At 40.2% G+C, this 26405-nt stretch overlaps 1 protein-coding gene across 13 annotated transcripts in view; it reads left to right on the top strand.

Moving 5' to 3' along the window:
- The window catches only part of Rgs22 (regulator of G protein signaling 22), a 171883-nt gene extending 147901 nt beyond the window's left edge, over window positions 1-23982 (top strand). For 9 of the 13 annotated variants that reach the window (XM_029562779.1, XM_029562775.1, XM_029562773.1 and 6 more), the window contains 7 exons: window positions 59-238; window positions 8205-8363; window positions 15358-15453; window positions 17532-17625; window positions 17734-17831; window positions 18029-18075; window positions 18776-23982. In XM_029562779.1, the coding sequence (XP_029418639.1) occupies window positions 59-238; window positions 8205-8363; window positions 15358-15453; window positions 17532-17625; window positions 17734-17831; window positions 18029-18075; window positions 18776-18797 (696 nt within the window). In that variant the 3' untranslated portion in view covers window positions 18798-23982. The remainder of the gene's footprint in view (window positions 1-58; window positions 239-8204; window positions 8364-15357; window positions 15454-17531; window positions 17626-17733; window positions 17832-18028; window positions 18076-18775) is intronic. The other 4 variants (XM_029562778.1, XM_029562776.1, XM_029562772.1 and 1 more) reach the window with 3 other exon arrangements.
- Window positions 23983-26405: the final 2423 nt, after the last annotated feature.

The following is a 26405-nucleotide window of genomic DNA, read 5'->3' as shown; positions in this document are numbered from 1 at the left end:
AAACTACTTTGGTACTATGTCAATCAGTACTCTTCGGTCTCTGCTCCTCCTTGTTCAGGACTTGTGCCACTCCCATTGTGATGAGTCTATCATCCAGAAGAAGATCACCACCATCATCAGCTGCTTCATTAACTCCTGTATCCCACCAGCTTTACAGATTGATATTCCAGTGGAACAAGCCCAGAAGATTATTGAACACAGGAAAGATTTGGGACCATATGTGTTCCGAGAGGCACAGGTAAAAGATCAGGGCATGTAGATAAGTGTTCTTTAAAGTCCATCTGCAGTCAAGATATTCTTTTAAGGGCTGGAGAGCTGGCTCAGCAGTTTAGAGCACTGGCTGCTCTTGCAGAGGAACAGGGTTTGGTTCCCAGCACCCATATGGCAGCTAACAACAATCTGTAACTCCAGTTCCAGAGAATTCGATACCCTCTTTTGACCTCCATGGGCATTGCATAACATGGGTGCACTTACATACATGCAGGCAGTACACTTATACACATAAAATAAAAATGATAAATAAAATATTTTCTAAAAATGATATTCTTTTAAAGCCTTTACATTATTCATATTTATCAATATTTTAATCTTCCCAGTAGTGGGATTTATTCTCTTTAATTTAAATATACTTTGCATAGGCCACTGAAATATAAGAAACTATTAATTTACATGCTTATAATGCAACAAATAAAATTAAATAATACACTTGTTGCTAAAATTGCTTCTGGGAGGCACAAACAATGTACAGCCCCTCCTCCCTTGGGTTCCTTTGACAAAGCGGGGTATGATTTCGCCAAACTGCAGTTTGGAAAACAAGCAAATTTACTGGGCTTACTTACAGAGCAGTGAATGAGGGGTTACTTACAGGAGTGTGGGTGCTCCCCTCCTAAGGCCACACTGGAAAGTCTCCATCCAGGCATGGATTATGATTTCCCAGCAACCATAAAAAATGGTGAGAGACTCCCTCCAGGCTTCCTCACCTTAGGTACCCTTAGTCCCTCCCTCTTGTGCACTAGGGCCAACTGGTTGGTTGGGAGGTGTAGCTGACTCTCCCTGATCCTCCTGTCTTGTAGAGCATACCAGTCAACAAGTTTGGCTGTGATGATCCTAGGCAAACGGGTGCAACTAAGCTTGGGAAGAAGGCATCTGATGTCCATGGTCTTTCAGAGGACAGTCCTATGCAACATTCCATCCTTTCCTATGGCTCTTACATTCTTTCTATCATCTTCCACAAGAGTCCCTGAGCCTTGGAGGGGGTGACATGATGTAGGACAATCTTCAGTCTTCTTCCCATTGTGGTAAGATACTGAACTCTTGGGCCTTTTCATCATTTGTTTCCAAGACAAGGCTGTTGGCCCATTCCAGGGGTATTCCTCCTTCTATAAAGACACAAATGAAAAGAAGCAGGAACATATGAACAAACACTGACTATTGTAATAATCTAACCTATGGGCATACCATCTAACAAAACAATTGCAGTGGCTTCCTAATGGGGCCTTTAACTTCCCCAGCCATTGAAGGTTGGCCTGACTTTATAGTACCAGATATATGTTCACCAGCCTTAAATCCAGTTGGAAATTTTTCGGTTGTACATATACTAGTCAAGCCACTATTGCACCAGGAATAGGGCCCCTCTTACCCCTTCTGTACCTGTTGGTTTCCTGGGTCAGGCAGGCCCTGGGTCTGACTCCTGGCTGTAGCCATACCTTTTATCTCTCCATTGACCATACCTGGCTCCTTGAGGAGGCCTTGGCTGGGCAAACAGCCTCCACCCCTAGCATGACCTTTCTCAGGAGAGAAATGTACCCTTTTTAATCTGGAGGGATCATTAGCCACCCCTGGAAAAGTTTTTATCTTCTGTCTGCCTTTTGTGAACTGTTCCTCAGCTCTTAAAGACTTCCAGGAGCTCCTTTGCACAGAATTTGGCTTTTTGACAGTTTTTTCTTAAGGATCTTGGGCTCCACACAAGTCTTGCCACATCTGCCTTCAGGTAACCCAAGCAGATCTCGTTCTCTGCTTTGCCTTTTTTATATCTTTTCTAGGTTGTTTTATTATTTTACAGACATATTTGGCATGCTGGTCTAAATCATTTAGATCTGCCAAAGCCTCTCCTACTTCATAAAAATCCTGCCCCACTAAGGGACTCAGCAAAGTCACTAAAACTCCATACCAGTCTCTTGATTCATACCTGCTGAATCAAGTTCTTCTTTAAATCTGTGGTGAGCAGAGTCCTATCTGGTCCAGTGAACTGGGTACCATACATTGCTTTCCTCATTCCTAGTTCTCTCAGTAATTCCTGTCCCTCCTCTATTGTTCTCCAGCTCCCGATACCCACAGGAACCTCCACTGGTGATGACCAAGTATGTCTAATGGCTCATGCAAGCCAGTCCATCAGGGACTGATTCCCCCTGTACTGTCTCAGGTTATTCAGCCCATGTCTCAAGGAGGGATGAGTGGTTATGCTGCTCAGCTTTTCTGCTTCCTCAGCACTTAACCTAATATCATCTGCTCCCATATCCCATATCCTTGAAAGCCAGGGGATGAGGGGCTCCTTCCTTGCTTGTTTGAAAGTCTTCCCTAGTTCCAACAGCTCCAGTGTGGAGTAATCTCTGATTGATACAGTCTCTTGCACTGGGCCATTGTCAGGGCCTCCATTAGCATGCTAAAGCATGGATTTTTCCTTTCTTTGTGTCAAAGGTCAAACCTGAGAGGCATCTTTAGCTATTTCTAGGTTGCTCCCTTCCTTATCACTATCTGTTTTCTCCCATGGGTTCCAGGTTTTGGAGTCCCAGGATGAGCCTTGTGTTACTGATCTAATCTGGGCTTTCTTCCCCTTTTGGCCCCCTAGCTATAAAAAATGGCAGGCTAACACCTCTAGTTCTTTTTCTTTTTTATGCAATTTTCTGGCAAAGACAGAGGCTAATACTGATGAGGCCGACCTCATATCCTTTTTTCACTCTAATTTCCCTCTTACACCTTCAGTCGCCTTCTAGACTACTGCCTCTGCCTGGGACAGATCTCTTATTACACATAGTGGCCAGGCAGCCTCTGCAGCTGCTTGCTGATACTTCTGCCCCGGTGCACTACTCCCAGGGCTGTAAAGTTTGCTCTAGACCTTCTGCTGTCCTCAAAACATCTCCATACTCACATGGTGGACCCCACTGGTCAAGCAGGTGTGCCACCCTATACCACCTACAAGAGGACTGCCACCCCAGAATTTCCCCCACTGACATCATCTGCTTAGGTGGCCTCACCTATACATCTCACTATCCACTGCATGGTCCATGCCACTGCCATTACACCCACCAGCCTTATGAGGCTAGCCCAGCAGGTCAAAACTTCCTCCACCCTGGCACTCTCCCCTCACCCAGCTTCGCTTCAGTTGCTGGTCTCCTTGCCCACATCAGAGGCTGCACCATTGCTCTTCCCACACTCATCCTTGGTTCTGTGATAGCCTGGTCGACTATGCCAGTTGTTGCTAAAATTCCTTCCGGGAGGTGCAAACAACACCCAGCCCCCTTATCCCTTGGGTTCCTATGACAAAGCAAGGTGTGATTTTGCAAAATTGCAGTTTAGAAAACCAGCAAATTTATTGGGCTTACTTACAGAGCAGTAGGTGAGGGGTTACTTACAGGAGTGTGGGTGCTCTCCTCCTAAGGCCACACTGGAAAGTCTCCTTCTGGGAATGAATCACAACTTCCCAGCAACCATACAAAATGGTGAGAGACTTCCTCCAGGATCCCTCATCTTAGGTACCCTTTGTCCTTTCCCCTTGTGCAACTAGGGCCAACTGGTTGGTTGGGAGGTGTGGCTAACTCTCCAGGATCCTCCTGTCTTGCAGAGCATACCAGCCAACAAGTTTGGCTGTGATGCTCCTAGGCAAACAGGTACAACTAAGCTTGGGAAGAAGGCATCTGATGTCCATGGTCAGCCTTTCAGAGGACAGTCTTATGCAACAATACTTTGATTTTTCCATAATTAATAATTTTTATCTCCAGTTTGTAAAATATTCTTCCTTTCTTTCCCACATTCATATTTCTTTGTAAAATATCTGCTACCACAAAATGTGTAAAATATGTGTGTTCTAAAATCTGTATTTTTTAAAGATTGAAATATTCGCATAGTTAATAAAATAAGTGAGAGGAGATTTAAGCACTGTACCAACAAAAAGTGCATATACTTCTGAAAGGAAAAGTGTGCCTTTAACCTGCTCAAGTTACTCCTTTCTAAGATAAATAAGAGAAAACATTGACTTGGTGAGCATAATTTATTTGCATTTTGAAAAACCTTTTAGTGATGTTGTTCCTAAAAAATGATTAAGAAAAATAAATTATAATAGAGGTAATAAGGAAGGCCATGTCATGGACTAAGTGATATGAAACAGAGATTTGGAGCATGATTGCCCTGGAGCATGGAAAAGGCCATTATTCTCAGCATTCATTTGTAAGCCAGCTGTTCTTGTCCTCTAAGGAATTGAAAGCGGACTCACAATCCAAATTATGCATTAAAACAGGCAGAAATGGAGAGGAATGATTGAGGATGTGCCAGAGAGAAAGCGAGGAAACATGGCGCTGGAGCAGCCTCTGTTACTAAAGGATTTAGAGATCACTCAGCCTCACCCTGCAATCCTGACAAACCAGAGCAGGACCTGCCCATCTGGGTCCAAGACCTCCTGTCTGAGGGTGGATGTCCAGAGCGGCTGGCATTGGTTGATTCTGGAACACTCTTCAGGCATTGCAGCCAATAAGCTTTACCAGTGTCCTCTCGCCCACAACTTCCACCTGATCCTAGAGTGGAGTCACAGAGATAGCTTAAGTAGGAGCTTTGGAACATCCTGAAATTTGGAAGCTATGGTTGAGGTCCTCTTTCCTTAGAGAACGTTGTCCCCTCCTACCCAGAGATTCAAGCAGATAGTTATCTTCACATCTTTCCTCTCCTCCATTCCCCACCTCCCCATCTATTCAGTGCCTCCGACTTAACCATTCATCTCATGACACACTACCCACTTTTCTTATACTCCTAACCTGTACCTCACTTCAGATCTGCAAAATCCCTTATATCAGATGCAAAACTCCTACCTCTGGGCCCTTCCAAACCAACTCAACTGCAAGCAGAGCATTTCATCTCAAAATGTCTCATTCCAGTTCTTTGCTTAAACTGCTTCATTTCCCCCCACCTCTCTCAGAATAAAGCCTGTATTGCTGAATAGCTGTCTAGCTACATCTCTTGCTGTCTCTCCCCTAGTCTCACTGAAATACCTGTCCTTCTGTAAGTGGGCCTTACTATCTTCAGTCCAGAGCTTTATGCAGTACCATCTTCTCTTCCTTGAATTTGTCCCTGTCATAAGGCTTACAACACTAAATTCAAAGTAACTGTTCTCATGTCTGACTTTCTTAATAGACTGTAAACTTTATGAGGACAGGGGATGTTTCTGATTTATCTTTGTGACTCAGTGTATTGGTACAGTCTAGGCATTTTTTGACCACAGAGATGTGTGAGCTTTGTCATGACAGGAAAGTGTAGGATAAAATTAGAAATGAGAGAAAAGTTGAACAGGGCTGAATAATGACTTAAAAGTTGTTCTGGCCTTGCCATCAGTAGTCTCTGCCTGTCCCCTACAACCCACTGCCAAGAGCCCGAAAGCATCCCTCCCAGCCATGCTTTCATGGTCCCTTTACTCATATAAAAACATTTTTCATCTGCTGGCAGTGAGCAAAATAGTCTTACATATGTTAAAATATTTTCTTATGGGGCTGGATGGATGGCTCAACAGGTAAGAGCACTTGCCATTCTTGAAGAGTACCTAGCACCCACCTGGCAACTCACATCTACCAGTTTCAGGGTATCAAAACCCCTTCTCTGACCTCTACAGGTACCAGGCACACATGTAGCATACATACATACATACATGCAGGCAAACACTCATACATACAATAAAAATTAATAATTTTCCTTTTCTTATAGTTGGCTATCTTTTAAGGTTCTAGAGGTACAGAGTAACACTTAATAATTGATAATAACCTCAAATCGCAATTGTAAGTTTGGGAATTATAGCACTTTTATGCCTCCCATTGAAAAATTGTGACATTGTGGTTAAGAGCACTGGTTACACTTGCAGAGGACCTGGGTTCAATTCCCAGCACCCACATGGTGGCTAACAGCTGTCTGTAACTCCAGTTCCAGGGGAATCTGATGCCCTCTTCTGGCCTCCTCAGGGATTGCACAACACAGGTGCCCTTACACATATGCAGGCAGTACATTCATATATGTAACATAATAAATTTTTTTTTTTGGTATTTTTGAGACAGGGTCTCTCTGTAGCCCCAGCTAAACAAAATTGTGACATTTACTGGAAAGGCTGCTGTGTGATATGCACATATCTGACAACTAAGACTGTCTTAGGTTTTGTAGGGGTAACTGAGAAGTAGGGTTGCTAGATGGTAACTAAAGACTGTTCATGCTTAAGTTCATTGTAAGTACTTTGACTCCTGAAAAGGAGATTACTTAACTAAACAAATGGCAAGTACTTCTTTTTTAAAAGATTTATTTTTATGATTTTTAAATTATGTGTATGTGGGGCTGGCAAGCTGGTTCAGTGATTTATGTACTCTCTTGCAGAGGACCTGAGCTCAGTTCTCAGTACCCATTTCAGGTGATCACAACCACCTGTAACTCCAGCTCCAGGACATCCAAAGCCCATTTCTGGCAACCATATGAATGAGACGAGAGAGAGAGAGAGAGAGAGAGAGAGAGAGAGAGAGAGAGAGAGATTTTTTTAAAAAAGGTAATTGTATATCTGGGTATGCCTGTGTGTGGGTATGTGCAGAGTATAGGTGCCCATGGAGGCCAGAAGCTGGAGTTATAGGTGGTTGGAAGCTGCCAAGCAGAGGTGCTAGGAACTGAACTCAGGTCCTCTGCAAGAAGAGGAAGCTCTTAGGAACTGAGCCATCCTTCCAACCCAGTAAGCATTTCTCTAGGGCATACATGTCCCATATTTTATGTTCAGCCTTCCAAGAAGCTATAGAATTCAGTCACATGACTGTATTTTTTTTCTTGGTGGTCTTTTTGAGTCAGGGTCTCCCTGTAGCTCCAGCTAGCCTGGAACTCTCTATGTAGACCAGGCTGGACTCACAGAGATCTGCCTGCCTCTGCCTCCTGAGTGCTGGGCTTAAAGGTGTGTGCCACCATATCTGGCTCACATAACTGTATTTTAAGAGGGGTAAATAACCTTAGAATTCCTTGTAAGATATGTGCATGGGAAAGAGGAGTAGTGAACATTAGGAGTAGTCCTTATTCAGGACTCTGCTGATCACTGCAGCATTTACTTTGAAAAAAATTCCTCTTTTACTCTCTGAGTTGGCTTGGAGCCTAATGGGATGGATGGTTCATTTTTCTTCAGTGCATTAGGTAAAGGCTATTCCTAGCCATAGATGCTGGACTTGATTTGATGTGGCAAGTCCTACCTTCTTGGAAGTAATATATGCCTCTGGAACTAATGTAAAAACTTGGCATGAGAATTACAGCAGCTTTTCTTATCTCCACAAATATCACAATTAATCACTTAATGTAAAGTGTCCTCAGAGAAAGCATTTGCCTGGGATACCATTTGCTTTTTAAATGTTACTTTTCTTGCTCTCACATAAAAGAAAGATTATATCATTTAAAAGTTACTCAAGATTTATTCTGAGATCTGCAGCTTTGTTTAAGAGCTTTTCCAGAGGCAAAATGGTATTTCCTTTCTCTAAAAGACAGAAAAAGGGGTGGGGGAGTTTCCCTTGATGAACCGAATACTTAGAATACTTGCATAAAACAGCAGAGTACGTGGCAGATCACCTAGTGTGTGTTTAAAAAGAAAACATCAATTTCTTATTTAAAAGGGCCTAATGGATTCTTTATTAATACAATCAATTGGTTAGGGAAACATAAAGAATGAAGTAACTTTTAAGTGGAGAGAGAGAGAGAGAGAGAGAGAGAGAGAGAGAGAGAGTATTTTTAAAGAAAGACTTCTCATTGGTAATAAAAACATTGATGATAAGCATGTGCTGAGCTAAACTACACCAAGAAGTCTGGAGACAATAACTTAGAGGAAACATGGTGTATGTTAAAGATAGAGTACTTAATCCATCGTTATGGTGAATTAGAGCTTAAATCGGTACATTTGTATAAAATTGTAATATGAGACTTATTTTGTTTTTTATATACAGATGACAATTTTTGGGGTTCTGTTTAAATTTTGGCCACAGTTTTGTGAGTTTAGGAAGAACTTAACTGATGAAAAAATTATGAGCGTTTTAGAGAGAAGAAAAGAATACAATAAGCAGAAAAAGAAAATGTCAGACTCAGATGAAGAAAAATTTGGAAAGGTAAGACAAAATTCATTCTAGATGTAACCAAGGTTTTTTTTTAAAAGATAAGGTGATATGTGTAAATTTATAGAAGAATTTGGGCTGGGGAAATGTGCAGAAATCTCTTGAATACAGATTGAATGACTTTAAAGCCTTCATTCACATGTCTGAAACATGTTTCCGAATTCCTCAAAATTCATATCAAATATGGTCTCTTCTTCATGAAAGCTTTCTTGACACCATAGGCAACACCAGCAACTTCCATCCCCTGGAATAGCATGTATGTGTATTTGTGTGAGTGTAGTGTATGTGTATATGCACACATGTGGGGGGGGGTGTCTGTGCCTGTGCATGCCCATGCATAGGCCAGAGGAGGAACTCACATGCCCACTCTATTACTTTCTGCCTTATTCCTTTGAGAGAAGTTCTCCCACTAAACCTGGAGCTAGGTTGGCCCAGCGATTCTACTGTCTCCACCCCAACAACTCTGAGGTTGTAGGGTATGAGCTCACCATGACTTTTATTACCTGAACTCAGGTTCTTGTGCTTATATAGCAAGTGCTAGTATCCACCAAGCCATCTCACCAATCCCTCTTCCTTTTTATAAAGCATATTGTTTATTGTTCTGTGGTGTAGGAATGACTTTTATTAATGGACATAATCTGGACTAATGGCTTTTAGTTAACCTCAGCAAAACCATGTTGTGGTGGTTTGAATGAGAATGTCCCCCATAAGCTCCAAGTATTTGAACATATTGTCCACAGTTGGTGGTGCTGTTTTGGGAGGTCTTAGAAGGTGTGGCCATGCTGGAGGAAGCATGTCACTGGGGGTGGGCTTAGAGAGCTCTTAAGCCTTGCCAGATCTCCAGTCACTCTGCTTCCTGTGCCTGCTTGAAGATGTGAGATCTTAGCTTCTGCTCCTACTCCAGTCACCTCTGCTGCCATGCCTCCCCACCATGTTGGACTGACTCTTGCCCCTTTGGAACTATAAGCTAAATAAGTTCCCTTGGTCATGGTATTTCTATCACAGCAACAGAAAAGTAATTAATACAGAAATTGATGCCAGAGAGTGGGGTATTGCTATAACAGACCTGACCTTGGTGTTTTGGGGAGGATTGTGGAAGCATTTGGAACTTTGGGCTGGAAAAGCCATTGAATACTTAGAGTTTGTTGCTGTGGAGATTGGAACAGTTATGCTGAAAGAGTTGTGGATGATGGAGGCCTGGCTTGTGAAACTTTAAAGGGAAGCAGAGACTATTAGGGCTGTTTGTGTGATATCTTGAATTGAGAATCTGTGGATTCCACTCAGTTGAGGCTGAGATTAAGAAGAGACCAGAACCACTAAAGTGAAGCCTTTGTTTTACTGGGACAATTGATGCTGCTTAGCTGGGTCTGAAAAATCAGCTGTAAGCAACAAGAGACAAGCATCACTGTGGCAGAATCTTCTGGGAGGTATTTCCTCAGGGTCAGCACACAGATGCTATGGTACAGAGTGGGCCTGAGCCTCCATCTTAAACTGGAAGCAGGACTTAGAAATGTGTAAGAGTCTCTTGCATGGTTCTGGTGTTGAAAGCATGAAGGGGTCATAGAGAGCAGCTGAGGCTGGGCACCCTGAGAGGCCAGGAAAGGTCATTGGTGAAAGTGCAGCCTTGGTTGCAGTGAAGACCCCAGTATTGAAGGGGTCATGGAGAGAAGCTGGGTATTTGCACCTCGAGAGGCCAGAAGAGGCCATTGGTGAGGTGCAGCCTTAGTTTCAGTGGACACCCCAGCTGTTTGGAGATGCCAGGACCATGGGACAACCACCAAGGGCAGCAGCAGGTATAGAATGGGGCTAGCTGGTGTCTTTGAAATGAGCGTGTGTGCTGTGGATGGCAAAGTCAGAGAGGTAGAGCTGACAAAACTCTTTGGAGCCCAGAAGATCATGAGTGAATTCCAGATGTCCAGCTTTGAGCTATTTTGCTGGACTTAGGTCTTGCTTAGTTGTGCCTGATTCGTCCCTTTGAAATAAGACAGTACTTGTTTTGGATTTTACAGGAGCCCCCAGTTAAGAGACTTTTAAAAGAAACTGCGGACTTTTAAGTGTTTGGAATTTTTAAGGACTGTGTGACTTTTAAGATTATACTGTCTTATTTTGTGATACTGTTAACATCATATCTTGGGGACAAGAAATGGAAAGATTATGGTTTAATAGTGATAGGTTTGTGTATCAAGTTGACAAGGGGTCATTTGTGCTGGGTATCTGTAGTTGTCAACTTGACACACTTGGGTAGAGGGAACCTCGATTGGGGAATTGTCTCCATTGGACTGGCCTATGGTCATGTCTGTGGGGCATTTTCTTGACTTTTGAGTGATGTGGGAGGACCCAGCCCACTATGGGTGGTGCATCCCTGGACAGGTTGTTCTGTATTATTAAGAAAGCAGGCTGAGCAGGGCCCAGGGGAGCAAGCCAGTAAGCAGCATTCCTCCATGGCCTGTGCTTCAGCTCCTGCCTCTAGGTTCCTACCCTGAGTTCCTACCTTGGGTTCCCTCAGCAATGAACTGTGACCTGGGACATGTAAGCTAAATAAACCCTTTCTTTTCCAAGTTAGTATTGGTCAGAGTGTTTTGTCACAGCAATTGAAGGCAGACTGGAACACATGTACTCTAGTGTCTTGTGACCTGGGCACCTGATCTTGTTTCCTTGACAATGTCAATTTGGTACTCTACCCAAAAAGATAATGAATGTATGAATGTGGGTATGCTTGAGAATTAACATATCAAAGTTCACCCAGTGAAGATTGGGAAGGACAATTGACCTTGGTTGAATGAGATTCTAGAACGGGGGATGAAAAGGCCAGATGGCCTATTAAGATTAGGATGGAGCCAAGCTTGTACTTCCCCAATTGAAGGTGGAGAAACCATTTTGAATAAAATTATGGGTAGGGCCTAACTGGGGACAGTTTCAGAAACAGAGTTCTAGAGGCAGTTCCATCAGCATAGTTCCAGGAGACGGATGATTCCAAGAGAGATCTAGCAGGGAATGGATGTCCTCTGAATTTGGACCCATTCTTAAAAAGTAAATTTAAAGAGTCAGGCTTTTTGTTCAGGTAATTATAATGTTGGTGTAGTAATGCCACACTATGATTTAAATTTATGCATCTGCCATGTTTGCTGAGTAGAGGTCATTAGATAGTATCTGCCTTATCCACCCATGCTTCATAAGTGCTTATTCTGTCATCCAGCACCTTCCAACTGGAAATCGTTGCTTACTCATTTAGGAATGAATGAGCAAGTCATCTATACAGAAGGCAACACTCTCAAAATTAAATAATGACATATTAATTGTGAAATTTTTTAATATGAGTCATAAATTGGTCAGTGTGCCTCTGTTTCTCCAGAAAATCTTGGTTGTATGTTTATATCATACATACTTAGTATACTGTGTACTCAGCTATAGCAATACAAATGTCCTTGATTTATCTTCTTATTTGTGCCTCTCCATTAACTGAGAACTATTAATAGGTTTAGAGACAAGTATTTCAGTTGAATATCCAAAAATAGATAAATGTTTGAATATTCTTTTTAAAATTTCTTTCTTTCATTGTGAGATGGGTCTTGCTGTGTTGCTGAGGCTGGTCACAAACTCAGGGTCTTCAATTTCTCCTGCCTCAGCTTTCTGGGTGTCTTGGACAATAGGCACATACTACTGTACCCAGCTATTTTAATTTTTATTTATTTATTATTATTGTTTGTGTATGTATGATATAGGGGGCATGCATGACACTACATGTGTGTGGAGGTCAGAGGACAACTTGATAGAGTCAGTTGTCTCCTTCCACTTTTTTTAAAGAAAGACTTATTCTACATACTTATTTATGTATTATCTGTGTGTATGTGTGTGGGTGCATGCATGCCACAGCATGTGTGTGGAAATCAAAGGTAGTAGGTTCTCTCTTTCCACTGTGTAGATCCTAAGGATCAAGCTCAGGTCAAGCTACCCTATGAGTTGTCCGGTTGGCCCACATTGGTTCTCCAGAGATCAAATTCAAATCCCCAAGGTTTACGTGGCAAGTGCCTTTGTCTGATAAGTCATCTTGCCAGCCCCCAGCTACTTTTATTTCTTTATTTTTATGTATATGTGTGCGTGCTTGAGTGTATGTATGTATTGTGCATGCAGGAGCCCACAAAAGAGAAAAGAGGGCATCACTTTCCCTGGAACTGGAGATACAGGTGGTTGTGAGGTGCCATGTATGTGCTGCAGACCAAACCTGGGTCCTCTGCAAGGGCAAGTGCTCTTAACTGCTGATCCACCTCTCCAGGCCTCCCCTAGTTTCTTTTAAATGCTCTTATTCCATATAATAAATATATTGGTGTCACATACTAATAACTGAAAATTTTATGCTGGTATTTATTTTAATATGGAAAATATAAGGAAGACCAATGGTAGCAGAGCTTGTTTCAGAATTTTATTGTCACTGAAAGTGGATAAGCAAACGCTAGAAAAGTGAATATAGGAAACCTGTAACTTTGTGACAGAAAAATGTATCCTGAAAAAAAAATCTGTTGTTTTGCAATATATAGGACTTCCCTGTGGAATGACTCTTAACTCCAAATGTCAATTTCATTTATCTACTAATAGTATTTAATTTACATAACTTAGGGGAGATTAGTTGGCCAGATGTGTACTGAAGACTTTCTACAGGCTGTCCAGCATATAACTATAACATACTATTTGTTCATTTCAGACAGTACCACATAGTAGGGACTCTTAGCAGGACAACCTGGCTTTTATTATTATCTTAAGCAAAGCAATTCACTTCCCCAAATATCATTTTTTCAGTAAATGAAGATAATTATATCACTTCCATCACAGAGTATGGAGTTTAAAAAGATATGTGCAGCACAGTAAATGTCATTCAGTAAATATTAATTGTATTAACAGTAGTAGTAACCTGGGTGTGGTGAAGCACACCTTTAATCCCAGCACTCAGAAAGCAGAGGCAGGTGGATCTCTGTGAGATCCAGGCCTGCCTGGTCTATAGAGAGTTCCAGGCCAGCTGGAGCTATAGGGAGACCTTGTCTCACAAAGCAAGCAAACAAACAAAAACCCAGGAGCAGTAACTGTTCTTCATAATAGAAATGATACCAATTGTGTGTCCATTTTCATTCTTGAATCAAAGAGAGTTGGATAGTCTGAGGAAAGTGATGATAGGAGGAAAAGAATCTGAAGAAAAATTGCTGTTTTAATTTAATACCTAGTTTAATATCAGGACCGTGAAAACAAACAGTGTCAAGTTAATTAACAAAGGGTCAAAGTTATGTAACTAAAAGTTTTAAACTCTTAGCTGGAGAGATACATTGATCAGTAAAGTTTTGTTGGGCAAGCATAAGGACCTGAGTTTGATTCCTAGAATCCATGGAGAACAGCCAGGCACAGTGGCATGTGCTTATAACCTCAGCACAGGGAAACAGACAAGAGGATACCTAGCTTTCACTGCCCAGCCATCCTAGCCTTCCTGATGAATCCCAGGCCAATGAGAGACATTCTTTCATAAAACAAGATAGATAGCATCTTGAGGAGCCACATCTAAGGCTATTTTCTAGGCTCCATATTAGGTGCATTTGTGCATTCGTGAACATACACACACACACACACACACACACACACACACAATTTTTTAAACTTTAAAATGTTATAAAAACAAGGTTAGAAGACAAATTGGGTATACAAGTTACAAAAAATAAATCATAGAAAAAATAAATGCTCTTAGCAGAAATTTGACCAAGGATATTTGCAGGCAATTCACAAAAGAAATACAAAAAATAACAGCATTAAAAAACATTAACCAAAGAGATAAAGGCTGGCAATAAATAAATAAATAAATAACAATAATCCATAGTGTTAGTTAAATGTAGGAGGAAAAGGTCTACAAGCTCAGTATGATTAGAGAAAAGGGTAAAATGTTACTTCTTTCTGAAAGACAGCTTGACAAGATATATTGCTTAAGATGTTCATTCTTTGGGGCCGGAGAGATGACTCAGTGGTTAAGAGCACTGACTGCTCTTTCAGAGGACCGGGGTTCGCTTCCCAGAATCCACATGGCAGCTAACAGCTGTCTCTAACTCCAGTTCCAGGGGATCCAACACCTTCTTCTGACCTCTGCCAGCATTGCACAACATGGGTGCACTTACATACATGCAAGCAATACACTCATACACATAAGATAGAATAAAAATAATAAAAATTAAAAATATAAAAAGATGTTCATTCTGAATCAGCAAACACATTTCTAGGAGTTGATTATAAATGAGAGAATCATAAAAATGAACATAGACTGTACACAGCACCATTTTATAATATTGGAAATGACCTAATTTCTACAGGAGGCATGAAGGGAGGCATTGGGTACCCTTTACTTTTCCATCAAAAATGATGATATAGGCTATCCATTTTCTCATTCAGAAAACATCTGAGCTGCCTAAGACCATTCAGCTACTAAAAATGCTGATACATCATGCAACAAATACTTGAGTGCCTCCTACGTGAGAGACACTGTTCTGCAAATAGACATATAGCGGTGAGCAATGCAAAGGCTTGCATGCATGCCAGCTCTGTATTTTTACATTCTAGAACGTTCTCATAACATATTTGCATGAAAAAGCAGATTTTTTTTAAAAAAAGAGCACATACACTTTGATTCCTTTGTACAAAAGGTATGCAATAAAATAGAAAGATTAAAATTATGGATTATAATTTTATGAACATGCATTTTTCCTAGTGAAGTCTGGATGTATACTCACGAAAAATGCTTATAGTCCTCTGATGCTTGGATTTTTATATTCAACTTCATTATTTAATCTCATTTGTTTTTAAATGTTTTTATATTACTATGAAAAAGTTAAAGATCAAAGTGACAGTAGCTTGAAACTTCAAGTGTAGCAATAACCATAAAACAATTTTTCATATGATATCATGACTTCCTCACATAGCATTGTCCCCTTTTTTGGAATAATTTAATTTCATGTCCTTACAGATTGGACCCAAACACTATGCCAGTACTACAGGGTCTATTACCAAACCTGCTTTAACCAGTGATTCCTTTCTGGGCCTGCAGGCCTATGGCCGACAGGTAAGCAAACAAGAGGATGCCCAGTCCCATGTCCTTTGTGGAGCACTGATTTTGTATACAATGATTCAGTCACTGGACAGCACTAGGTTGTGTTTGAAAACAGGCTGAAGGAGCTCCAGTGGCCCAGCTGGTCTAAGTGTGGTACGAATATGAAAGCAGGCTGAAGTGGTAGTGGAAGAGAGATTAGAGGAGCATGTCCTCCAGCCTTCAGAGAGCATTTCTGAATCTCACCTGATCACTGACAATAGAACCAACCAAAATCTTGTTTGGGCTTTTTTTCTTTTTTCCCCCTAGAGGGTGCTGAAGATTGAAATATAGGACTTAACACCTGCTAAGCAAGTGCTCTGCCACTGAGCCACTTCCTTAGCTCAGAAAATAGTTTTTTGGTACACATGTAGATTTAACTTGCAGAAGTTGAATGCAAATCATATTGGAAAAAAGAATATGAATGTGACAGCTAGTGTAGAAAGAGGCAGAATGCTGGATGTCATGGACTATAGAACAGGGTAGAATCTTGGATGACGTGAACTGTTACATTCTTGATGCAGGAGGTGACAGAAGAATGCTAAATACTTAGTCTCAATTTCTTAATTATTTGTAGTGGTTATAAATTAGTATATAACCACCAACTAATGCATTTACATGTTTATGTGTACAACTATCACCTTAATATCATTTCTCTGAAATTTCATGAGTTTATGTTCATTTTCATTTTTTATGACTTGTATTAAAATGTTTGCATCTTAGAATAATACCAACTCACAAAACAATCTTTTCTGCACTTAGGAATGTCAAATAAGTTATTACTCCACTGAGATAACTGATAGACTATAAGACTATAAAACTGTCATTGAGAGAAGAGAAATGTCTGATTTTGTGGAAGCATGCACTGAAAGAGATATATCTTGAAGTATATATGACACCCAAGACATTTACTAGCAAGTGATTAGCATTAACTTTCACACAGCACAGATATAAAGGAGGGAATGTAGACATAAAGAACTAGGCTTTAATTTTTACTCTGTCCTTATAAATCAGTATCACTTCGATACCTGAGAGTAAGCATACAATGTCCTTTAGACCTGATTCCTTATCTGGTGAAAAGAGGAAGGGAGATGCTGCTGCTGCTGCTGTCATTGAAAATAACCATGTCTTGTCACATAGCTTAAGATATTTGTATGAAACTGAAAAACTTCTGGGAATGAAGGGAATTTTTATAAATACACATATAAACTTCTGTTTATTATTGCTACTTGTTGTTACTCTAAACAATAAATAATACACTGCCCTTTGCAATGTGGATGCCTTGTATATGTGTTTTAGAAAAACCTTGTACATAAAGAATTTTAGTTAATCTCAATTCAAAAGTATTCTCCCCCCAAAATCCTTGGCTATTTCTTAACCCCGTGAATTCATAATCATGTTGAGTAAAGGTGATTTAGTAACTTAACTGTCACTGTGTCTTTAAGATCCTGTGACCTAGGTTCACCCAGCAGCCGTAGCATTATCCTCACGTTCCATCTCCTCACCCAATGAAGGAATTTACAAATTTAGGTCAAGGCTATAAAAAGAAATACCTTACTACATAATAAATGTTCTTATGAAAGTGGAGTAAGGTAGATTGATAATAATCTGTGGTACCCAGTTAAAAAGATTAAAATGTATAAATTCACTTTGTGAAAATCCATATTCTCATTCTAAATATATGATAGGTATATTTTCCCATTTTGTTTTATTTTTAAAACAGAGTATCAATATGTAGCCTCAAATTTATGGTAATTTGCCAGATGTGGTAGCACAAGCCTTGAATCCCAGTACTCAGGAGGCAGAGTTAGGGGATCTCTGTGAGTTTGAGTCTAAACTGGTCTACATAGTGAGTTCCAGGAAAGCAAAACAACAACCCCAGACTCATCTCCTTAGTCGTGGGATCACAGGCATGAGCCACCATGCCTGGCTAAGGTGCACTTTTCTTGATATGTGTTATATGTCAATAAAATGTTTAAGTAAAGGAATAATAAGGTTTATTTTACCTTCAGTTTTTTTCCTGAGGCAAAATTAAGTTTGGAATTTTTTTTCAGCCAACCTGGTGCTACTCAAAGTATATAGAAGCCTTAGAACAGGAAAGAATTCTTCTTAAAATCCAAGAAGAAATGGAAAGGAAGATGCTCACAGGTGACCTTTGCTTTTGTGTGCAGAGCCGCTCCGCTGTCTTCTCTCAGACTCGGAGCACTTCAGCCGTCACTGCTTCATGGTTCTCTTATCTCTTTTATCTTTGTGCAGGCACAGGATCTTTCACAAATTTGTTTAAGCCTTCCACTCGTTCCACTATGTCTTTGAAGAAGAATTTGTCTCTCCACACCATGCAGAGTCAGTTTTCAGTCAGTCTTATCTTCCGTTTTTTTCTCTTTTCTGCTGTTTAACTAACCTTCCAGAATACAAAGGCACTGACTCCACCACCAACTCTTCTTACCCTTAATTTAGGAGAATGTCTGTCCCATTTCTGTGTCTCTGGAGTTTCTCCTCTACTGAGGAGGAAAGATAAAGGGGCATGCTTAACACTTTTTCTCTTTTCCAGAGTGACAGCAATTCTGTCAGTCATGTCCTTCTGCTGACAGATGCAAGGTAAGAGACTATGATTCCCTTTAATACACAGCCTCACACACTGGCATAGTTATACAGACCTCAACTACATGCACATGTGTACATACCATACCCATCTCTGCCCCACTAACAAACTGAAGGGTAGAAGCAGCTTATGTTCTGATTGAGTGGTACAATCTCCTGCTCTGTTTACTATATATCAGTCCTCTTCCATTAAGGACCTGGTTGGAAATATGGGCTCTAGCTCAGTTTTCCTAAGCTCTTCTAAGCTGAGTCCTCTCCCATACAGATACCATTGTACCCAGAGAATTCTGATTGGATATTAATATTAGAATTTAACAAGCCCTTTACAAAGTAGTAGGATAATGCAGTACATATGGCCAGATACTTGAAAATTCCAGCTGAAAGTCTCTTTCTCTTGCCATTTGTCCTACAGATGAGGGTTTGGTTTCTTAGAATCCTTAGTTTTCTAGCTCATGGAAGGGCTCTATGACTCAGTCTTAATGTTCTTAGATGCTTATCTTTTTTTCCTTCTCATTTAGCAGAGACACCGTACCCTCTTCTAATTTCCCTATCTCTTAGGTTAATGTCATAATGCCCGAACATTTAGGATACCATTTTTTTGTTGTTTTATAAAAAGCTCCTTTAAATTTTTATCATTTTTGTCTTGGGTTTATTTTTTTATACATCTTTGTTTGATACATTTTTTTTTCTTTTGCAGGATTTCTTTAAATCAAATTTAACTGATAAGAGATGCTCAAGTAACCAGTTTTTCAGGTGGTCTGTATTACCTTAGAATAATATCTACTATCTAGGTTAGGAGAATTAAAAGGTTTTGTTTATCACAGACCTTAAAGGAAAAAATAATAATATTCCCCTAGTATAATCTTTCAACAAATAGTCCTTGTACATTTACTATGTTTGATTGGCAGATATATTCACTAGGTAATAAGGGGATGTGACTGTTCCTAGCATAAGTTAAGCCAGAGCATACAGGGAAGAACCTTCCACCTCCACCTGCAGCTGTGCTGGGTTTACATGGCAGTGTGCATAAGACTCATGTGGCCCTGGCTAGCATTACAGATCCCTGGGCCCACTCCTGCGAACCTGTTCAGTTGGTGGTGGAAGGCACTGGGGCCACCTCTACCAGACACCAGGTGATTTTTGATGTAGGGTTTCACTATTGACCACTCTGAGGCAAACTGTTAAGGAACCAGGTAAAAGCCCTCTTATTAGCTGGCACTACATTTGTGGCAAAAGAGAACCCAGACATACACTTTCTGATGCTTATTCCTGGAGGGAAAGGAGAATATGTAAGAAATGACCTTGAAGGGTCATTTATGGGCCACATAACGCAGAAGCTCCCAGGGAAATAACCCAGATTACCAGGTTAGAAACAATATCCTTCCGCCTTACATAATCCCAGAAAATATTTTCAAAGTTGAAACTGCCATTCCAAATTCTCTAGTTATTAGAAATTTTAAATGAGTAAAGTATTAGAAGAAATATTTGAGATCATTTTTCCTCTAAAGTAGTGACTTTAGGAGTGTTTTACCTGTTTTGTTTTTTGAGTCAGGGGTCTTGCTGTGTTATTCACTAGGTAATAGTGTTATTTAGACTAGAATTGATCCCAGGATCCTCCTGCTTCCTGAATAACTGAGCTTACCAGATGTGTGTTCCACCACGCCTAGCTGGATAAGAAACCATTGGTCCCATACTTACCTATGTCCCACAGAGCCCCAAGCCCTACAGTGGCCAAGGAGTTGCTGACCACTTTCCATAGACTCCAAATGAGTGCTTGCTCTTTTGTGGCTGTTTTTTTGTTTTCCACTCTTGTTCTACTGTCTCTGGTTTTAATTGAGCTGGGTGGTGTGTGTGTGTGTGTGTGTGTTTGTCTGTCTCTGTGTATGTATGTGTGTGTTTCAATTTTTTGTCCTCCCAGTATATCAATTACAATTCTTTTAAAATTGCTCTGTTTTCTCCAGACTCTTCACTATTCATTGCAGCTAACAAAGCCCACTTTGCAAACACTCCATAGTGCTTCATGGATAGTATAAGTAGATAGGGTTGCCAGCTCCCTCCGGGTCCCATTCATTTCACCCAAGATATAGTCACTGACTACACTGCTTCTGGTACTGCTTTAAACAAACTGTTGCCTGTTAGATAATTAGTATAAGACAAATAAAACATATTACCCTATCTGCATGTATTCCTTCCGTGATGCTCTTCCTTTCTTATGTGGATAAGGGTTTCTACCTTTTCTTGGAAAAATTTCTTTTAATATTTCTTGCAAGGCAGGTCTATGTGGGACAAACACATTTAATTTTTGTCTGCCTTAAAAAGTCTTTATTGCTGGGCGTGGTGGCGCACACCTTTAATCCCAGCACTCAGGAGGCATAGCCAGACAGGCGGATCTCTATGAGTTCAAGGCCAGCCTGGTCTACATAGTGAGTACCAGGACAGCTGAGGCTACAGGGAGACCCTGTCCCCAAAGAAAAAAAAAAAAAAAAAAAAGTCTTTATTTATCCTTCCTCTGTGCAAGAGAGTTGTACAATATACAAAAGTGTAGATTATTGGGCATTTTCTTTCAACACGTTAAAGCTCTCTCATTCCACTCTCCTTGCTGTGTGGCTTCTGAAAAGAAGTCAAATATTCTCGTTGTTCTTCTGTAGGGAAGCATCCCCGACCCCCTTTCTCCCAGGCTGCTATCAAGGTTTCCTCTTTGACTTTGGTTTTCTGCAGTTTGAAAAATACATACATAAGTATATTTTTGCATATTTATCCTGTGTGTTAACTTCTAAACTTCTGGTATCTGTAGTTTGGTGTCTATCATTAATTTTGGAAAGATTTGTCATTGTCACATCAAGTATTTCTTCTGTTCCTTTCCTTTTTTCCTCCGATATTCCCTTTCCACATATCGACACCTCTTGCTGTTGTCCCTAAGTTTTTGGAGCTTGGTTCTTTTCTGTCTTTTCATCAGTCTCAGAAGCTTCTACTCATCTCCAAGCTCGATGCAGTGCTTCTTTCCTCAACAGCATCTACCTAGTCTGTTGTAGTTGTCGTTGCTGCTAGATTGGTTTTTAGTTCTAGTATTCCCACTTGATTCTTTCTTGGACTCTTCTTATCTGTGCTTGCATTACGAATCCATTCTTGTATATTCTCTACTTTTTTAAAATTGGAGCTCTTCATTATTAGACACAATCATTTGAATTTTCCATCTGATAATGCCAACATCTCTGCCATATCCAAACTTGAGGGTTTGGATGCTGGTTTTGTCATTTCATACTGTGTTGCTTGCTTTTTACTTTATTGTAATTTTTTGTTGAAAGTAACACATTATGTACAAGGAAAAGAGAATGAGGTAGATAGTTCCATGGGGTTTCATGCTCATCTGGCTAGCAGTAAGCTTGAACTTGGTTTTCCTAAAGCCTCCTTAACAGTGCTAGAGGCTTGAAGTTCTTGAAGTTAAGTCCCACTGATGTGAAAGAAAACATTTTGTAGTGCCATGATCTGGTCTCAGTGTTTTAATGAGCCTAACGTGAGTATTTCTCTCCTGCCAGTTTGTTGGAATTTTGGTGAAGAAAAACAGAACAAAACAAAACAAAACAAAAACACGCACCATTGTTGAGGTTCTGGTAAAGTAGTTAGTACTTTGAGGGCAGGAACGGAGAACACAGGTCTATTTCAAGGTCAATATTTTACTTCTTCCAGAAGCAAGAGGGGATTGGGCCCCTGAGGATCCTTAACTCTCCATCTAGTCTGTAGTCAGCTTCAGCTTTGCCTCGTGTGTCCCTAAAGCTGCAGCCTCCTCACCTGGCATGCTGCAATTCCATTTCTGCCTTCACGTCTCCAGGTTTGGGGCCTAGAGATCACCCTATTATAACAATTCTTTGATGGATCCAAGAAGAATTATTGATTTTCAACTTGTTTGGCTATTTTCTTGTTGCAAGGGTGGTCATGTTGACATCCAAGTACTTTCCATATCATACTGGGCCCTGAAGTTTAACATTTGTATTTTAAACTGTTCTATAGACAGTTTGCTTAACTATAAAATTAAGAAAGGTTAATTTAACTGTTAAAGGGAATGTCATTCTAAATATGTACATGTTCAATTTTGGCTATCCTCCAAGCATGGAACAACATGAGCTCATCTCCATCTCTCCCTCTAGGGGCAGTTTCCTTACCTTAGTGTGACAATTATGTGTCTGGCTGTGGTTCTGTGTATTCTAATGTCCTTTGAATTCGTCTCCATTCCTCATTATTATTGGACTGTTGTTACCCTGTTCTAGAACCTCATCACCTTGAATCTGAGACTTAATTCATTTCTCCTGCATGGCCACCTGCTGCCTGTCCTCAGAGTAATATTTCTAAAATGCAAACTTGGTATTCTTCTGTCTAAATGCTTTATGGAGGTGATTGGTAAAATAGAAGTCTCCTACTCAGAGTGATCGCCAAGGCTCTTCTACCTTCTGATATAAACATTCTGATCAGGCATTTGTTCCTCTGGGAGGCTGCCTGATACTGCTTTCTTACAGACCAGATCCCCCAAACAGCCACAGAAATTCTTACTGTCTCCTCCGTGACACAAATCCATTCCTCAGAGCAGCATAAGCCACATTGATTGCAAGGGGTTTGCAGCTCGAATGCAGCTGTTATTTTGCCTTCATTCTAGTACTTTACATAAAACAATTAAAAAACAGATGTTCAATAAATAGTTATTGAAAAAATAAATGAAATAGTTCCACTATTAAGTCCCTGGAAGATAAAAATCATGGTTCATCTAAAAGGTTTAACATGATGCCATGCTGGTTAGTTTTAGCTGTCAACTTGTTACACTCTAGAATCATCTGATAGGGGAAATCTCAATTGAGGGATTAGTGAGATCAGACTGACCCCTGGGCATAGCTGTGGGGTCTGTCTGGATGGTTAATTGAGGTGGAAAACCCACACTAAATGTGAGTGTCAACATTGCATGGGTTGGGCCCTGAACCATGTGCAGAAAATTGGAGCAGGCAGCAGGAGTGTGCTCCTTTCTCTTGCTCTTGACCTGTGCTGTGACTAGTGGTTAGAATTCCTGCCTCGACTTCCCTGAAAGGATGGACCATAACCTGGAATTGGGAGCCACATAAGCCCTTTCTTCCCTAAGTTGCTTTTTGTTAGTCTTTTATCACAGCAACAGGAAAGAAACTAGAATACTTTTCAAGAATATTTTCCGATAGTAATTTTTATGATAATAAATACATAGTAATGTGGCCATTCTACATGAATTATGAATCTTTGTTCTAGCTTATTTTCAATATTTGTGAAAATATGTCTGACTATTGTTATCATGTGTCTTAGAGAACAAACTAGTGCTTACTATGTCACATAAAACCACTGAGGTTTTGGACCTCAGTACTATTAACATTTGGCCATATAATGACTTGGTGTGGAGGGCTGGTCATGCTTTGTGACGGTGTCCCTTTTGACCTCTGCACACTATGCTGGCAATACCTCCCCAGTTGTAGCAACTCACAGTTTCTTTAGATGTTTTGTCAATTGTCCCTTGTTGAGAGTCACTACTTCAGATTTGATTCTTTTCAGTTTTAGTTTTTGAGATATCTAATCACAATGGAACATACAAGTTCTAGTTTCATAACAAATTTTTTAAACATATACTTTTTAAAGTATTGTACCTGCCCCTCCATAACATTACCAACAGTACCTTCTAATAAGTGACAATCATTTGTTTTAGTCAGTCTATTACATCCACTTGAATGATTCCTTCTTCTACACAACCTGTGAAAATATAACAGTTAAAGGAGATGCTCAGCCAGGGTTGGATTAATAAAACTTAATGTAACATGTACTATGTTTTAGATAATCCTGACTGTCTTTTATCTGACTTGAGTGTGTACAGATGACTAAATAAATTCTAAATGTGCTATATTTTGGCATTTGGTGTGATGTGCTTCTTGATTCTGATGAGTTCTCTTAAAGAAAAAAAAAACACCTCACTTTTGTTAAGTCCTAGGTTTTAAGTTTTAAAAGTACACAAATTACTATCTATATCATGTCAACGTATACACTTCAAAACATGGGAAAATTGAACTCTTTTATTACATTATTTGGGGTAAATAAAAGTATTTCAAAAGAATTACAATAGTAAAATAACCCAAAAGTACTACAACCCATTTGAGCTTGTGTAGAAGCTAAGTTAGTGTTAAAGGTATAATGATGCTACATTTCTCAAACATGTATCTTTTCATTTGTCCTACAATTAAAAATGTACATAATTTTGAGTGTATTTTGTCTTTTTAATGGTCATACTATTTACAATTTTGGTCAAATTTCTGCCTCAAAAATTGCATCCAGTGAGGGCTGGGACTGTACCTCAGTGTAGATAGTGCATTCTATTACTCCCCCTCCACCCTCTCATATCTCCTTCCCACCCTGTTACATGCCCCCCATCCCTACAGATCCCTCTGCCACATTTCATGCCTTTTTGTTTTGTTTATGACCCACTGATTTTAACCTCTACCATGAGTGTCACCATGGGTTTAGAGCTATTCATTGGAGCCTGAAGGACTCATCACCATTTGGTACACAACTGAAGACAATGACTCTCCATCAGTTATAAGGCCCCATGTGCACCTCCCAGGTCCATGATTGGCTGTTGATAAGCCCAACCTTGTACAGGCCCAGTGCAGGAAACCCCACCTGCTGTGAGATGTGTTTGCAATGGCTGCGTTGTGGTCTGCAGACACCATTTCACAGCCTTCTCCCTGTCTTCTGGCTCTCACATTCTTTCTACTCCCTCTTCCACAATGATAGTGGAACTTGTTAACATGGCTTTGAGGTTTTGTTCTATTCTTCACTGAGACATTAGTCTCTACTTCCAATTAGGACCTTAGGTCTAAAAGTGAAAAGAAGCCCTCTTCTGACCTCTGCAGCATTGCACAACACCGGTGCACTCACATACATGCAGACAATACACGCATACACATAAAATAAAAATAATAAATGAAATATTTTTTTAAAATACAAATGAAAAGAAAAGTTCATCTATGCTATTTCCTTTTCAAAAGTCAATTACTTAACATGCTGCCTAAGGGTATATGGCTATGGGTTAAATGTTAGAGATCATTCCCTGAGAAAGTGTTAAGTCCATGCAGATCCTTGTAGCTTCTTAATGCTGTTCCTTTGAAATGACTGAAGCTGTCAGGCACAAGCAGTTGGCTGCTTGATTGGCAGCCTTCAGACTTCCTCCATACAATGCCACAGGTAGGCTGGCAATGTAGCTCAGGTGGTAGAGTACTTGCCTAGCATGTATGAAGCCTTAGATTCCATCTCCAACCTTGCATAAGTGTGGTGGTGTATGCCGGTAATCCATTACTAGTGAGACGGAGGGAGGATCAGAAGCTCAGGGTCATCTTTAGCTATATGGTGAGCTTAAGGCTAGCCTGTGTTACGTGAGACCTTATCTCAAAAAAAAAAAAAAAAAAAAAAAGAAAGTGTGTGTGCCTATAATTCCAGCACTTGGGACACTTGTATTAGTGAGGGTTCCCCAAAGAAACAGAACTGGTAGAATGAATATATATGTATAGAGATTTATCAGCTTAGCTCACAGGATAGAGTCCGAGTAGTCCACCAACGACTGCACCACACTGGAGAGGCTGAGAATCCATAGTCGCTCAGTCCATGAGGCTGGATGTCTCAGTAGTCCCAATCTGATGCTGAAGGTCTGACGAATTCCAAAAGATCAGCTAGTGTTCAGTCTACAGCAGCAAAACAAACTCACCAGCAAGAGAGAAGGCAAGCAGCAAGAAGCCAGGCATTCTGCCTTGCAGAAGGTAATGCCCACATTTAGGGTGTGTCTTCCAGCTTTAGATGATCCAATCAAGAAGATCTCTTTCATTTCAGCTAATTGCAGATCCAATCAAGTTGACACCCAGGATTAGCCATCACAAGTCCACCCCTTGTCAACTTGACACACAATAGCATCTCTCTATGTCATGCTTAATTTTCAAATGAAAACAATGTTGAGGTCATAGTTTCACCTAACATGATATAACTATCCCATCATACAATGACCAATGCATTATATATCTTAGAGTAGGTGGTAAGGTCTTTGAGGAATGCTTAGTCCTTCAGTGTCTCATAACCCAATATAATCACATAGGTTCACAACACTTAACCACTTAACACTTATCTCATTTACACATTCAAAAAAGAATAACTCAAGTATCTGCTTAACATAAGATTCTTAACCAAATAGGACAAAAATAGTGTTAATTACAATCCACGTTTCTGCAACTGGTCACATGGCCTAAGTTTGGTTTTTTTTTTAACCTTCTTTTCTTTTCCCCCTC

This window comes from Nannospalax galili, unplaced genomic scaffold (genome assembly GCF_000622305.1).
Source record: "Nannospalax galili isolate Female #2095 unplaced genomic scaffold, S.galili_v1.0 scaffold334, whole genome shotgun sequence".
NCBI lineage: Eukaryota > Metazoa > Chordata > Mammalia > Rodentia > Spalacidae > Nannospalax > Nannospalax galili.
The sequence above is the reverse complement of the archived record's forward strand: the minus strand, read 5'-3'. Positions and strand labels throughout refer to the sequence as shown.